At 35.4% G+C, this 16,698-nt stretch overlaps 1 protein-coding gene across 1 annotated transcript in view; it reads right to left on the bottom strand.

Moving 5' to 3' along the window:
- Positions 1-1,571: 1,571 nt before the first annotated feature.
- The window catches only part of LOC150077329 (proton-coupled zinc antiporter SLC30A1-like), a 214,786-nt gene continuing 199,659 nt past the window's right edge, over positions 1,572-16,698 (bottom strand). The window contains exon 8 of the mRNA XM_090385858.1: positions 1,572-1,859. Coding sequence (XP_090241984.1) covers positions 1,572-1,859 — 288 coding nt within the window. The remainder of the gene's footprint in view (positions 1,860-16,698) is intronic.

Genomic DNA, 16,698 nt, shown 5'->3' with positions numbered 1-16,698 from the left:
TATATATATGTGTGTGTGTGTGTGTGTGCGAACCTTCATATAGTCGGCACAAGGTGTTTCCAACAGAAGCAGCTATTAGCTATTCAGAAGTGCATCTCCCCAGCTACATGTATCATGAATTTATACCATTAAGTCTAACTCTTACAATGAACGTAGGTAGTTTGATCCCATTCCTGAGCAATTCAATAGTAGGTGTTTACTATTCAATATCAGCCATCTTGTTTCAAGACAGTGAATAGAAATCAAAACATTTAGTCTAGGTTTAAAAATACACACAAATGAGGTGTAATCAAAAAGTTCCTAGACTGGCTATCTTATAACTGGCATAGTGAGTTTACAATTTGTTGTGATGTAGTAACACATGAATTGCCTATTTATCTGCAATCAGTCTGAATTAGCTTACATTGAATAAAGGTGTTTAAGCACATTTTACAATGAGGGATTTTACTGAACAGTGAATTTGCATCAAATTTTGTTTCAAATTAGAGAAAAGTGCAACAGAGACTCATGAAATGTTAAAAACTGATTTCAGAGAAGTTGCTCTGTACTAGGGAAATTGTTATTTCACATGGGACATATCAATCAATTTTAACACAATTTGGAAATGTGCATTTCAGCCAAGTTTGCACTTCTTGCCCTCACTGATGATTGCAAAGAGAAGAGAATACTAGTACATCAGAAGCTTTCACTTTATTTCTTCCACCATTACTGGTGACAAATCGTAAACGTATAATCTACAATCAAAAACCCAATCCTCTGAATGGAAAACTTCATCTTCACCTCACTCAAATGTGAAAATCATGCTTATATTTTTTTAACTTGGGGTTTCACATTTAGCTCTCATTCATTATGAATTTGTTTAACCGCAGCAGTTGTACATGGCTGTTTGTAGAAAACAGCTAGAAAAAAAGTACCTTGAGGAAGTTTAACCCCGGGGGCTCACATGTGGTGAGTATGGGCTTGGCAAACCCAGGGTCCTGAGCTGGATATCATCATTCTTCTCTTTCTTGGTGATGCCTTTCTACTTCTCTCTCTCACACACACACACCGGGGGAGGAATTTTTTTTTTTTTTTTTTGGCTGGTGCAGCATAAGCCTCAGGCTTCCTTGTACTGTATGGCTAATAATAATAATAAGTGGTGATTGCATCATAATAATGCCCCCACACACTTGATTCTGTTTGATAATTTCTTGAAAAGTATTCCATCACTGGTCCTCCATCTGCCATACAAGATTTAGCTTCCCATGGATTCCCCCCACCTCTCCACAGATTAAAGCTCTCCTTGATAAATCACAGATTTGCAGTGACTGAGGAAATTATTCAGAACATTACGCAGAAACTCTATTAGCAATTCAAAAAGCAGCCTCTCAGGAACTTTTCCAAAAGTTTCAGAAGCACTGGAATCAGTGTATACCTTATCAAGAAGCCTATTTCAAAACATGCATTTGAACAGCCAAAAATTAATTTTTCAAATATTAGTTCAGTCCTCAAACTTTTTGATCACACCTTGTGTACCTGTTATTTTCAAAATAAACAAAAAATGCAAAGAGACTAGTTTTATGATTTTCTGACTAAACTTTAGTTTCATTACAAGTCAAAATCCGTTGGAATTGATATTGGGAAAACTGAGGTAAATCGTGATCAAATTGATGGTTTGTGTCATAAAGAAAAATGGAATGAATTTTTCCACTGTCAGCAGAGTTCGAAGATAACTGGCGTTCACAGTTATGAGTTTTTATTTCTGATTTGTGTTCAGTCTGCAAAGGAAGCTGAAGAGATCCACAACAGGTTAAGGGAATACAGTTATTGTTGCTGGAACATTTCAGTATACAGTCTGTGTCTTTCAAGTCATCTTTACCCTATAAAGGTAACACTTTATTACTATAAATCTCTCTGTGCAATTAAAATAAAAAAATAAACACTTAATAATGATTACTTTTGCATAGTTATTTAACAAAAATGAAGTTCATAACAAAGTACTGATATGTGACATTTTTGGAAAATGAAATGAATAAATTCTTATAGAAATACAAAAAAAAGTGTCAAAGGTAACGTGCAGGATCAGTCCCAGGATTTTCTAAAGAGGAGGGCTGACGCAGTGCTACAGGGTTTTTTATTATTATTCTGCTTGAACAGTCCAATACTTCTCTTCTTAATGCTTGCAGTGCTTATTCAAATTTTTAAAACAAGCTGTGTTTTATACTTATTTTCAAAAAAAAAATTTACTTAATTACAAAAAACAGAAATAAAATATAAACATCAGTCCTTATCTCTTCAATTTTCCAATTTAAAATACCATTAAATGCATGATATTTCAAACTGCACCTGTGCATATATTTCTGCTTGTTGTGTAAAGAGGGTGGGCAAAATAATGAAAACATTGGTTATATTAAACTGTCTTGAGAGGAACATTTCAGGTTCCTTGAGTGGTGAAAGTGGAGGAAATATTCATGCATTTAATGGTCTTTTAAATTGGAAAATGGAAGAGAGTGATGTTTATACAGTGAACCTCCACTTTACAATTGGTTTACTTTATGATGGACTCTCCTTTCACTATACGATATGTAGCAAGCACCAGTTATTGTGATCCCGTTTGTAAATTGAATTTTAATTCTATTAAACAGCAATTCCGATAAGTGAAATTAGGAGGAATATCATCCACAGGCTATAAAAATAAAGATATAAAGCACAAATTTATGCCTTGCCAATTAACAAAAATAAATGATATGTGAAAATTGGAAGAATATTTTCAACATGTTAGTAAAATAAAAATAAATTTATGCTTGTGTTAACTGATATTTCTGTTCACTGACATTTTTTTTGTTGTAAAATTTAAAACAGTAAAAAAGATAAGCAATCAATAACGAAGAACATGGCACACATAAAATTACAACTAATGCAATACACGCAAGTGAGATATGAAGTAACAAGTTTAAGAAAATTAAAAAATAGGAATGAAGAGAAGATTCTGAAAATTTATTTGGTTTTTATATGATTGAAGATTTCATGGAAGGGGAAACACATTTCACCATAATGTAAAACCCACAGAATTCCAGCTGTTGGTATTATCGAAAATTCAGTAAGATTGAGTTTACTAATCCGTTTATAATAGATTGCACTAACAGAAAAGTCCAATAAACTGGAAACTGCAAATTGTTTTTATTGTTGGTTGTGACCTCCAGAAATATCACAAAGGCGATCAAAATTATTCTTATAACCGAAAATAGAAATTGTGCATTTTAATGATTTTAATTGGTATTCTGAAATTTGATTTTACTAACTAGTGACCGTGTAAAATGTACCTACTTATTTCACTTTACAATGGGCTTGGCTTACGATTTCTCCGACCGGACCACGTGGTCCTTCCTCTCAACCAATAGCAGCCTTTGTAAACATGTTGGCCGCATGTTTTGTTTTTGCATCCTTTAGATGACATGATTTTTTTGTGTTGTGCTTTAATCAATACATTAGTTTTAATTTTTTTTTTTTAATCAATATGTACAATTTCCATTATAAAAATCACCTTTTAGAGAGATAAATAGCTAGTTATATAGCAAAAATTTCAACTTCCGAGGTCTTGGAACAAATTACAAAAAACAATGTGTTATTGGGTTTACATTACGATATTTTCACGATACGATTTTGTCTCTGGATCAGATTAATATCAAGAAGCAAGGGTGTACTGTATTTTGTTGAAGCACTGCTTCAGCTCTCCCCTTTAGAAAATCCTGGGACTGATCTGGGGCTCAAACACAGTTACGTCTTGTGATTGCGCAAGCCATAAAAGATGCTTAGCCTCAGTTTCATACTCCTCAAACAAAGATTGGACACCTCTTGAGCATATTGGAACATGCACAGCCAGATATGTCTTGAAACTTGGCATTGTTTGTAGGGAAACAACATTCGTACCATGGGATGAAACTGGTTACTCAGAATATCAAGGTAATGAGTAGCAGTAATTCACCCATTTAGGGTGATGATAGGACCTAAAGAATACCAAGATATGAAATACTCGCTGAACTGTTTTGCTAGGAGCTGGATTTCAGAGCCTGACATTAAGTTCTGCAGTTATTTTTGAGGCAGTAATTTTGTGTTTTGGGGCTACAATCCTTTTCAGTGTTCGGCAGTCTTTCAATCAGCTTTGATTTTCTATCACAATTTGTCCTATCAGATTGTTTTTCCATAATTGGATGGATACAGACAATTCAGCTGTTCCAGATATATTAAATAAATCAGCAGTTTTAGTCACCAACATCCCGCTGCTAAATGTAAACCAAACATTTGACTTCTTTGAAATTCAAATGTCATTTTTTTACATGTACCTTTTTTATATCACCTCTGAATAAACAGATTTTCTCGTCTTTCTTTCACAATATTACCTGCAAAAAAAAAAAAAAAAATCACAGCATGGTTCATAAATACTTCATACAGCCATTACAAAAACTACTTTCATATCAGATGTTTCCATGTCCATTATTAAAAAAATTTAAAAAACACGTGTTTGATATTATTGGTTACTTCTGCTTTCGAGGTTAAAAATTTATTACAAATTTTGCACCTTTCGCAGTACAGGCAGTTCTCGCCTTTACAAGTTCCAGGGTTTACAAGTTTTTTTTCCCCAAGTATCAACAAAATCAAAAATATGAACATTGAAAACAACTAACCCTTGCCATGTTTGTTTGTTTGATTTTAAACAAATATGGCAATGGCACTCCTGTCTGGCGCCATGCCATTCTTCATGCAGACACAGTGGCAGGGCACCTGATAGGTTCTCACACCTGATTTCACTTATTCTTAAAACGTGCTCACTCGTGTTCAGTGTTACCAGCACTTGAAATTCCCTTCTGCTTGAAAATATGCTCATATCCAGCCAGTTCCTAAATAGGGTAGGAAACTCTCCAACCCAATTATCATCCCATTGCACTTCTACTCTAGCTAAAGTAATGGAGAAATCTATTAATCACCAACTCTAAAACTATCCAGAAACCTCCCATCTGATCAATGATCACCAGTATATGGATTCCGTCAGTGTCAATCCACTGGTGATATATTGGCTTATGTTACCCATCTATTGACAAATTCAATGGAAAAGTTTGGAGAAACTCAAGCAGTTTCTCTTCACATTTTAAAGGCTTTTGATTTGTGTTTGGTCTTTTAATAAGTTTCCATCATTAGCTTCGTTTGCCAACTGTTATGTAATTGGGTATCCAGTTTTCTCATGTGGGTGATGGTAGGCAGTTTTCTGTCTTCTAACTTCTCCACTAACAGGTGTTCCCCAAGGGTCAGTTCTTTCTCTCTCTCTTTTTCTTCTTGTATATTAATGACCTTCCATAGTTTGGCTGATGATAGCACACTGCATTCCACCTTCCAGTTTGAGAAACCTTGCCCTGCACAAACAACTTCAACTTCTCGAATATCCACTACCAATTCCTTAATTGCTGATCTCCAGGTAATTTTCCAGTGGGGTTAGTTGATTTCAGTCCTCCTAAAACTAGTCCTGTCTTATATCTTTCAAAAAGAATTCTCCTATCTTTGATGACACTCCTCAGATTTTTAGACAAGATCACATATCCATGTTAGGGGTTACCTTCCAATCTCTCTCTGCATCTATAAACTGGGTTTTCTCTTTCACTCTCTGCGTTATTTCTTCCAAGCAGCTGTACACTCTGTACAAATTGCAAATTTGCCCTACCATAGAATATTTCCACATCTGTGGCAGTGTTCCCAAATCCTCTCAAGATTCCATTTTAAAGAGGACAGTTAGGTTGATTAATGACCCATCTCTAACAATCTCTCTCTCCACTCTGTCTCATAGATATTGTTTCTGCTACATGCATTTTCTATAGGCACTGTTCTGAATTGGTTTTTTGTAATTCCCGCTCTCTTTTCCAAACCAATCATCATCCTTTTACTGTCCAACTTCAAACTCACAGCAACGTTTCTTCCTCACGTATTCCTTCAACTTCCATTTTCTGGAACAACCTCCCTAAGATATGTATTTCCTGAAAAATTACAATCTGCAACAGTTCAAGTCTAATATCAACAGGTATGTTTTTTCATCTTCCCAACCTTCAACCCATGCAGGTGTTACTAAGTACTATAAGTTCTAATACCTCTCGTGCTTGGTATTTCATTAAAAAAAAAAAAAGAAAAAAAGTACTGTGAATGCCAGAGAGCATATGAAAACATAACTGCAAATCGGGTTATACTCAGGAATGTTGCATGTTTACCCCATGGACAGGGGTGCTTTCGACATCACAATGCAACTGTCCACCATGATAAATTTATGAAAGGGTGGTTTGAGGAAAACGAGGAAGGCTTCAGGCATTTACCTTGGCTGGTCCTGCCCAATCTTCAGATCTCAATGCCATTAAGCATCTGTGGACTTAACTGGAAAGGTAAGTTCACTACCACAAACCTGTTCCTGTGACTCCAGGAATTGAGCAAAAGTTTGTTACGTGAATGGTTTAGTATTGCTCATTGTTCCTTTTTAACACCTTGTTGACTCTGTGCCATGTTGTGCAGGGGCAGTTATTTAGGCCAATAGTGGTCCTACGTGTTATTATCTCATGGACTAATAAAGTGGCCTGTCAGTATATCTCAGTCACACCTCCCAAAGAAACATGAAATTTTAAGTAGAAATAAGGCTTAATTAAAACTTCTTTCAAGAGCAAAATAAAAATTCTCATCAGCATAGTCAAAAAATCACTATCTCGCATGTACTATATACTTCATTTGGATCATGAAATGTAAATACATTGCGGCTGTCAAGCAACAACTTTAATCTATTATTATTAGCCATATGGTACAAGGAAGCCTGAGGCTTATGCTGCACCAGCCAAAAAAAAAAAAAAAATTCCCGAGTTACCCCCCTGTGTGTGTGTGAGAGAGAGAAGTAGAAAGGCATCACCAAGAAAGAGAAGAATGATGATATCCAGCTCAGGACCCTGGGTTTGCCAAGCCCATACTCACCAGATGTGAGCCCCCCGGGGTTATTATAAGCAAAGTGCATTACACGTGAAAATATTTTACCATATTTTTCCCAGTTTTTTTTAACTTAAGTACATATGGTAAATAACATTTATTTACTAAAATTTTATGTTAGGCAGACAAAAGGACAAAGTATTAAAGGTTAATAATTTCCTTTGCATTCTACTAATACACCATGTTGTTATCGACTTACATTTTACACATCTGTTCTGAAAACGTCATTTAATTTAGTTTGCTGGAACTGATGATAGCATTTTTTTCAGTACACCCTACCTTTATCCCGTCCCCCCATAACCCTAATTTTCAATCTCACTTGAAAATTGCCCCCCGCCGAGAGAAACTAATAATTTCCATAATTTCTACTCAATTTACAAAATTGAAACTCTCAATATACATAAACAGAAGTATATTCTTTGGTTTTCTAACTTTAGCGCTCAGCAAAAACTATTAATTCACTCTAAAACAGCAAAAATGTACGATCACATTTCAATTTATTAAATTTTGATGTCGGCAAAACAAGATCCAAGCTTTGAAAATATAACGCGTTACAGCATTAGTTCAAAAATTCGCACGTCAGCTCGGCGCCTCTGGCTAAAACGAATCAACAGATGCGGAGAGATAATTGACTGGTCAAGCTTACGTCATTAGCGTTACCAAGGTGATCCAAGGAGAAAATAAAACTGTAAACAACTTTCATGGAAAACAAACAGTTGAGCATCATTACTTGCGAACACTAATTTGTATGGCTCTCTCACAACAGTTGCTTTACTGCTTTTCGTAATTGTTGTACGAAAGAATTGCAACGAATTGGTTTGGAAAAACTAAAATATCTTCTTTCTTTTCTTCAGTATGTATTGTATCTACTAACAAAAAAATCAAGGAAATTCATCTATTGGAAGCTATACTGGAAACGGAAGGAAAAAAAAAAAACTGTCGTAAAACTGATCACCACAATGCGCATTTCATAAAAAAAAGTTCGCTTTATTGTAATTGTTTTTAGAGGACTAAATCGGAACAGCAGTTTCATGGATGTATATTTGATCTTCTTACGAACTTTCAACAAAATATTTCTATTGATAGCTGCGTTATAAACTTTGAAAACTTATGTCGAAGGAACTTCGCCTTCTGTTTACACAATCTGTTACTTCGATATTTCCTTGATATGCATTTGATACCATCAAAAATTTTTTTGAGGGAAAAATTGAATTTTCATTATCACACACACGCCCGAAAAATTCACCATCAAGTGTCATGATTGTTTTCTTGAATTTCATTCTGAGCTGCAAATGTAATTTCACTTCTCTTGCGCAGAGTAGCTGTTTGCCGAATGAAGGAAAACAGGGTTCATTTTCCTGAAATTTCCAGTTCCTTTCATTCACCTGGGGGAAAAAACTCCTTAGGGGAGAGAGAGTTCGCCTTTCTAGTCCGATCGTAATGGAAAGAGACAGAGAGAACGAAATAAAAATACTCTTTTGATGGGGGGGGGGGAAGGCTAGGAGATTGTCAAAGATCCACAAATGTAACTTTCACATCAGAGATGCTGAAGTTCTAGCAAGTCAGTTTCATTGCAGATTCAAAAGTTCTAAGTCTATTTCTTTATTGCATTCAGTTTCACAACAGATGCTAAAGTCAGCATCATCGTAGGATGCCTAAGTTCGGATTAGTCCTATTTTTGTCCAGTGTGCATTCGATAAAAAACCCTCTTTGCTTTACTGTAATTGTTTTACGGAACAATATTTTGCAATAATTCCTCTGGAAATAGCCAGTGAACTGCATTATACATTTCAAACATCCCTGTATAGCTTGTCCTTGAATACAAATGACTATGGTTACTTTCCTTTGAGTGACCGCCTTGTACAGATGTTTTATTGTGGACACTTCCTTCCAGTCAGTAAAATCATCAGTAGTCGTCCTTTCTTATATCTATAAAGTAATTCGTAATAATTCGTTTTTGCTCCTAATTGAAGTAGCACTTGCGAATTTTGCCGAAGTTGATTATCTGCACACATTGAAAATTAGAAGGACAGTAAAAGAGTTGATAATTAGTGCCATCGGCGGGCAGCATTCCGAGTAACAAATTTTTTGTTTATACTCTGGGACGACCCCGGTCAGAGGAGATCCCAAAATAGAGAGAGAGAATACAAGAAACTGCACCGCATTTAGCAGTCAGGGACTTGACTGTGTGAAATTGCTCGCCATAAACCACAGCAAAACAAGAGAAGTGATGGGGAGAAAATCTATTTTTCAGCGGGGGTTTTTCTTTTTATTACAGCTCAGAACAGCAGATGACCATGGATTTATTCGTCTTCTGAACTAAAACAGAATTTCTCCCTTTGCAATGACATCAAAGCGTAACAAGCAAATATCTTCTAACAATACTTTTTGAGCATCCCGTGATTCGTAATCTGTTAGCTTTGTATTGTTAGAAATATTGCAGTTTTGTGAACAATACACATTTCAAGAAACAACCCATTATTCTTAGCAGATATATATTTTTTTCCTTTGCCGTTTTCGAAGTGGCGATTTCATCAGTTTAAACTCAGCTATAAATAGAAATATTTTCTTGAAATTCCGTTATAAGATCAAATATATATCCAGGAAACTGCTGTTCCCTAAAACAATTACAATAAAGCAAACTTTTTTTTTATTATCAAATGCGCATTGCAATGTTATCGGTTTTAGACCAGTTTTTCTCGTTTCTAAAAGATGAATTTCCCTGATTTTCTGTTAGTCGGCGAACTACACATTGAAGAAAGGAAATACGATCTTTTCGCCTTTAAAAAAAACAGTTGTTGCTACTGTTCCGCTTATTGCTTCTTATGTCAACTAACAGTTTAGCTCCTGACTACGTTATGTTTATTTCCCTTCTCGATGTGACGTAACCACCGTTAGCAATCTCTCGATGTAACTGTATCTAGGAAGTTTCTCATGTAACTCGAACGGTTTTTCTCACAACTTGAAAACACAAAAACAATTTCGCTCTGTAAACAGAAACTCCCACCCCAAAACAAACGAATCAAGTATCGTGTTTCATAAGCCATAGGTTAATTAGGGTGGGTTTAGAAAAATAACAGAAAAAGGCCTAAAAAAATACACACTTGATGTCACATTTTTGTCATTTGCGTGAAATTCAATAGAAATTTTTGAAAATTGAAGTGGGAAAATCGAAGAAAACAGTTCTGGCTTCACCTATAGCGAATTTCAGCTGTGTCCATAGAGTAAAAATTATAGAATTTATTAGTTGACCTTTGAATCTCCTCAGGTCCAGTGGACCTGAGGAGATAAAAATACAGTAAGTGGTCTAATGAAATAAATGAAGAAGTTTGCTATCACTGATGTTTTTCTAACCACAGCAACTAAGGCCATATTGCTCCAGGGATATGTGGTGGTCATTCCCTGACCTTTCCGCATCCTCCGTATTTGGTGGTGACGGGCTCGAACCCGGTCTAATCAAGAAGCGTGTGCTACGCACTGCTGCTCCTTCCCACCTGGCTACGGAGGCACCTGGCGCTTATAACCTGCTCACATTTATGTGAGCAGGTTATAAGCGCCATGGTTCCAATGCATAAAGGAAGTGACTCTCATGGTGTAAAGCGCAACACCGTACATTATCCATAACAGATAAAGTTTAACTTCTGAAAAAAGCTGAACAGCAGTGTGTCTGTGAGAAGTTTAACTCTGCTTAATTGTAAATTCCAGCAATTTCTCTCAGTTCCTCTTATTTTAGTAATTTTCTTTTAGCCATTCCTTTTTAGATTTTTTTTTTACAACACACTTGTACAAACAACACAATATGATGGATAATACAGCGTGCTGACGAACTTGTTTTCATAAAATCTCTAACAATACTGACAAACGTATTGTAAAATGCCCACATTTTTCTTATTAATTTACAGATATTTCCCATGAATTTCCCCCTTTGCTGTGCCCCTTCTTGCTAAAGAGTTATTTTGGCTGTTTCAGCAGAAAATATAAATACTGGTCTAGCATGACTAACCGCTATCAGTTTCATGACAAATATAGGATGGTTAAATTCGCTAGTGAGACTCTTATCCGACCCAGTTGCTTCCACGGTTGCAAATTGGATAATGGCAAGGTTCCCCTTGCCATTATTCTTCTTAACTCGAGATAACAGTCGCTACACGCAGAAGTAAGTTCACAAGTCCAGGAAAATACGAACTTTCGCTCTCTGACAAACACTGTTCAGCTGTCCGATGTCAACCGCGTGAGTAAAGTGTCCCACCCCTTGACCAAGCTAGGAGGAGGTGAAAGTTCACGCGATAAGGAGGATATACCCGGTGGACAACAGAGCGAAGAGGGAGAGACGACAGTGGTTGTGGTGGTTTTTGGTAGAAGCAGTCGGTTAGTTAGTTGGTATGAGAGAGAGTGAGAAAATACAGTAAGTTTTTGGAAACGGGAATTACGTTACAGAATGACTGTACAGAGAGAAGCTTGAAGAACAGCGCAAGAAGATACAGAATGAGCGAGCGAAGATAGCAGAACCCGAAGGAAGACTGCGAAAGCACGGAATCCCCTCGCCGAGTTCCGCCCCCCGTAGAATGAGTCATCCTTACTTAGGTAAGTTATCCCACAGCTATGCATAAACCTTACTCCTCAATAATATAATTAATTATGTTAGCATTGAAAAATTGTAAAATGTCCTAATACTGCTATCTTAAATAGCGCATCACTTAGATTGTCAGTTTCACAAATTAACAATAGGTAAATGATGTAACTTAAGCATGCTATCCTAAATAGTGCGGTATTTTTAGTATTGACACCCATCACGTTTGTATAACTATTATGTCACATGCCAGTTCTTGCCTGAGATGAAGTATCCACACGAAGAACACCTATGTGAAGAGCCCATTAATTTCCAAAGTATCAATAATGCTAAGAATTCTTAAATACTCCCATAAAATCAGCTTGTATTTTTGTAACCAAATGATTTAGTATTTGCTTGTCACTGCCACTAGGGCGGTAGTTTTATACATGTATCAATTCTATAGTGGAGTATATTAAACTATGTTTTGTTTTAAACACATGCCTCACGCCTATTCTCCATTCACATGAATGAGTGAGTAAAGAATTATATATAGAAGAACTTTTTATTGCGGTGCTCAAAATTCCTGACTAAAACTGGAAAGGGTTTGAGTATTAACACAGCGCCCAGGTCGAAGCTGCAGTTCCTATTCCCTTCCACTGGGTAGGGTTACCGAGGGCCGAGACCATTGTCCTAATATAAAAAACCACTAGACAGTCACATGAGTATACTGGGGTTATGAGAGAACAAATGATTAAGGAAGAAAAACGTCCTGCCATACAGATGTGTTGTCCAGAGAAGTCCGAACGAAAATAATAATAAGTAAGAAGTATATAAACACCCCAGTATAACAGTATTGTGACGTTTAAGAGTTTATTTTATTGCAGTGCTCTCCGCGCATGCAATAAACTAATCACAAACGACCTTCATATGTATGCCGTAATAGCGTCACACATATGTGGCCGACGCGGCTTCTCAAGAAATAAAATAACCTACTGGGCCACATCAGCCACATGCAAATAATTCTCGACTTTATGAGTTAATTCGTTCCTATCGCGCGCTTGTAAAGTGGGAATTTATTTCCCACAGACAATGTTAAAAATAGGGGTTACGTTATCAACAATGAAATTAATTAGCTAATTAGTTTATGTTTAAACAATGATTGATTTATCAAAAGAAATGAAATCATAGCCTGTAAAATCAAGCAAATTATAATAATAGAGAAATTATTTATGACTTACAAATGTTAAAGAATGTTTATTCTTCATCATCATCATCATCATCAACTAAATGCACACTCGTTGATCACTCATTATTGGCTTGGCACTTGCTTGTTTGTTGCACAAGGAGTCGTCTTCTTCAGAAATGATGTAAGAGGCATTTGTTTCCAAGATAACCTTCTCTTTTCTTTATAAATTTCAATAGCATGCATAAGAATTTTTTAACGGAACGCACAAATTGCAACTAACACGATTGGCGCGGAGTAACAAGTTTATGAAGCTTTAAAAAAAAAGGAATGAAGAGAAGATTCTGAAAATGCATTTATGTTTTTTATATGATTGAAGATTTCAGTAAAGGGCAAACACATTTCACCATAATAACACAAAAACCCACACAATTCCAGCTATTGGTATTTTCACAAATGCAATAACATCAAGTTTACTACCTGTTTATAATTGCTGGCAGTAACAGAAAAGTCCAATAAACTGGAAAGTGCAAATTGTTTTATGGTCGTGACTTCCAGAAATGTGCTTTAGAAAAATATCACAAAGCTGTTCAAAATTTGTTCTTATAACATATGATAACGATGAAAGTGTGGTGCGTTTAATGATTTGAATTGGTAACTAATACAATTTACACTATAAAAACGACCTTTTAGGGGGGGTTATATAGCAAAAATTTGAACTTCCGAGGTCGTGGAATGAATTACCAAAAAACAATGTGTTATTGGGTTCACCTTACGATATTTTTGCGATACGATGGTAACAAATTAATATTGTAAAGTGGGGTACACTGTAATGTATAGCTACGCACGTGGTTTGAAATGCGGTATTTATGAATGTTTAACATTCATTTTTTGCAATTAATGTTCATATTTTCAATTTTGTTGATACTTGAAAAAAAAAAAAAACTCATAAACATGGGAACTTGTAAAGCGAGAACTGCCTGTATATGCGACATAAAAAAATACTTTTTTTTTGATATTTTAAGCGAAAAGACGACAACACTGACATTACAATATTTATTTTTGAATTACTAATCAAATTATTTGCTAAATATTTTTTGGTCCCTGGGGATTTTTTTTCTTAAACTAGCTTTGTAGTTAACATGTTAAAGGTAGGATGAGTTAGCTGTTGGGTAAACTGTATTAGCTAAAATAACCACTGGTGATCTGGCAAACTCACTAATCTGGCACTCCACAGGTCCCAATGCTGCCAGATTAGTGACAGTCGACCTGTAATTCATCACTGTTAATTGGCATTTTAGCAAAACCTGCTTTTGTGAAACAATTCTTAATCATAGTTTCCATCACACCATACTTTCGCTAACCTTTATATGCACAACCGCAAATCTATAAGTCTATAGGTTTGTTGGTTTCTATCCTCAGTATAATTGTTTCAGTATGCATCTTCTTGATAATGCCTTGGTCCATTGGTTGCAGTTTAGACAAGGTATTCAAAGGGAAGAAAACAAGCTTCACACCTGTAAGTTTCAAAATTACCGAGTGAAGGTGGACAGGGCAGTTGTCGACAATCAACGCAATTTTTCCGTTTTGTTTCATCTTTGTATCGCAATTTAAAATCCACTTCAAAAATTTCACTTGTCATCTAAGGCTTTTTTGTTGTAGTTGTAGTCCAATTCTAACAACTCTACTCTTTGACACATCGGTTGTTTACTTTTACCTAATACCAAAAGCTTCAGTTTTTCATTAATAGCCATATTTACACCGACCAAGACTGTAATCCTCTCCTTACTATTTTACCACCTAAACATTTATAGCTTTTAAAAGTCTGTCATGTTCAGCAAACATTTAAATAATACACCCGTTTCATCAACGTTTAACGTGTGTTTGGGCTCGTAGTCAGAGGTGGATTGGCCATAAGATTTACCAGGGAAACCCCAGTGGGATGGAGGCCAGTGTGATTTTGGCCATAAACAATAGTATGAGGCTGCTACAAATTATCCCTGGTAAGAATTTTTCACCCAGTCTGCTTCTGCTCATATTCCTCCATAATTTTTTTTCATTGTTTATCTCCAGTGGGTACAATCTTCTTCGATTACAACTCCAATTTCACCAGAATAACTTATATCGAGTAAGCCATGAGGCTTTCTAAATGTGTCCAACCAACCAGAACTGGCTTGGAATGTTTTATGCCCCAGAAAAGATTTATACTCCATAGCCTTTTCTTTTATTAGTGGCCCTGATGTATGTTTTGGTCTCGAATCAACTTCACCCACCTAAATGTAACAATCATCTCTCTCTTCTTAGGATTTATTCTGTTATTACAACAGCTTTCCTATCTTCCCAATCTCCATCCACCAGTCCTCTTCTAGTCATAGCTGCTCTCACACCCTCTATCCACGTCCCACTTGGTCTTCCTCTCTCTTTCCTTCTCCATGGCCATGGCTCTTCTGGGCAATCTGTCGTCTTCCATTCTCTTCACATGGCCAAACCAGTCCAATCTTTTCTCCTCTATTTTATCAGTGATGGTTTTTTGTACGTTCACATAATATGAACATAATTTTGCATGCTTCCGACTAGGACCCATTTCCTCAAACAATTTGAGAATTGAAACAGTTTTTTCAGAATGGTTGTTACACTACTGGCAGATATATCAAATTTAAAAACTTTTTTTTTATGCCCCAATCTATGCAAATTTGCTTTAATCTTTACCAATGGCTGTGGATACATAGATAGCAGTTGACCAGCGTGACTTCTCGGTACAGTAGAGGTTTTACGGGCAACAGTAAATTGTGGAATGTGGAATTAGCTCTTAAAAGCTAAAGGGATTAAATCTTAATCCTTTTAGCTATTAACTCGTGCTCTCTACAGCATCATCTCTATTGCCTAAAGGCCAGAGGTGTGAACAAATGCATACCCAGGTTTTTCGAAATTAGTTTGTTATATGGAAATTTTCTTTGTTATACAAAAACTATTTTCAATGTAATGTCCAAGAGGAAATCAAAAAATTGGCTATGTGGAAGTTCGTTAAAGAGAGGTCCCACTGTGTGTGTGTGTGTGTGTGTGTGTGTGTATATATATATATATATATATATATATATAAAAAAAAAAAAATATATATATATATATATATATATATATATTATATTATATTTTATTTTAATTGCTTAGATGAATTAAACTTTAGTGTCTATTTTCCATTGGGTATTAGGGTGTATCCTGAACAGGAGATTTTGTTAGCATTTCAAGTCTAACATATTCCTAGGGGTCTGTGGTGGCGTTCAAATTATATAATAAACAATAATAAAAAGTTAGTTCTAATACTATTTTTTTTTTTTTTTTTTTAATTTTAATTAATGTTATTAATCAATACTAAACAATACTAAATAACATTCCCTTATCTGGTCATCTATCCGCTACTTCTTCAGGGGCTTTGAGCGGATCGATAGCCAGTTTTAAAGGAATGTCTCATAATTACCCGTTTCTGTTAACTCCTAATTTAGTATTGTTTAGTATTGATTAATAACATTAATTAAAATTAAAAAAAAAAAAAAAAAATAGTATTAGAACTAACTTTTTATTATTGTTTATTATATAATTTGAACGCCACCACAGACCCCTAGGAATATGTTAGACTTGAAATGCTAACAAAATCTCCTGTTCAGGATACACCCTAATACCCAATGGAAAATAGACACTAAAGTTTAATTCATCTAAGCAATTAAAATAAAATATATCAAGCACGTATAATTGTCGAATTGCCAAAGGCAATGGCATTAACGTAGCAAGGGATAAAATATTAGAACAATCAATAAAACAATCAAATTTAATTCATTTAAGCAATCAAAAAAAAAAAAAATATATATATATATATATATATACGGGTGTACTTGGTATACCCTCTGGAATTCGATTAATAAGCCTGATACAGTACACTCTCTGCTTTTCATAATATTCATAGAGTATACCTTCTGCTAATTTT

The sequence above is a fragment of the Mastigoproctus giganteus genome, chromosome 12 (genome assembly GCF_048544385.1).
Source record: "Mastigoproctus giganteus isolate SK-2022 chromosome 12, ASM4854438v1, whole genome shotgun sequence".
In the NCBI taxonomy this organism is placed as follows: domain Eukaryota; kingdom Metazoa; phylum Arthropoda; class Arachnida; order Uropygi; family Thelyphonidae; genus Mastigoproctus; species Mastigoproctus giganteus.
This window is presented reverse-complemented; position numbering and strand designations above follow the sequence as displayed.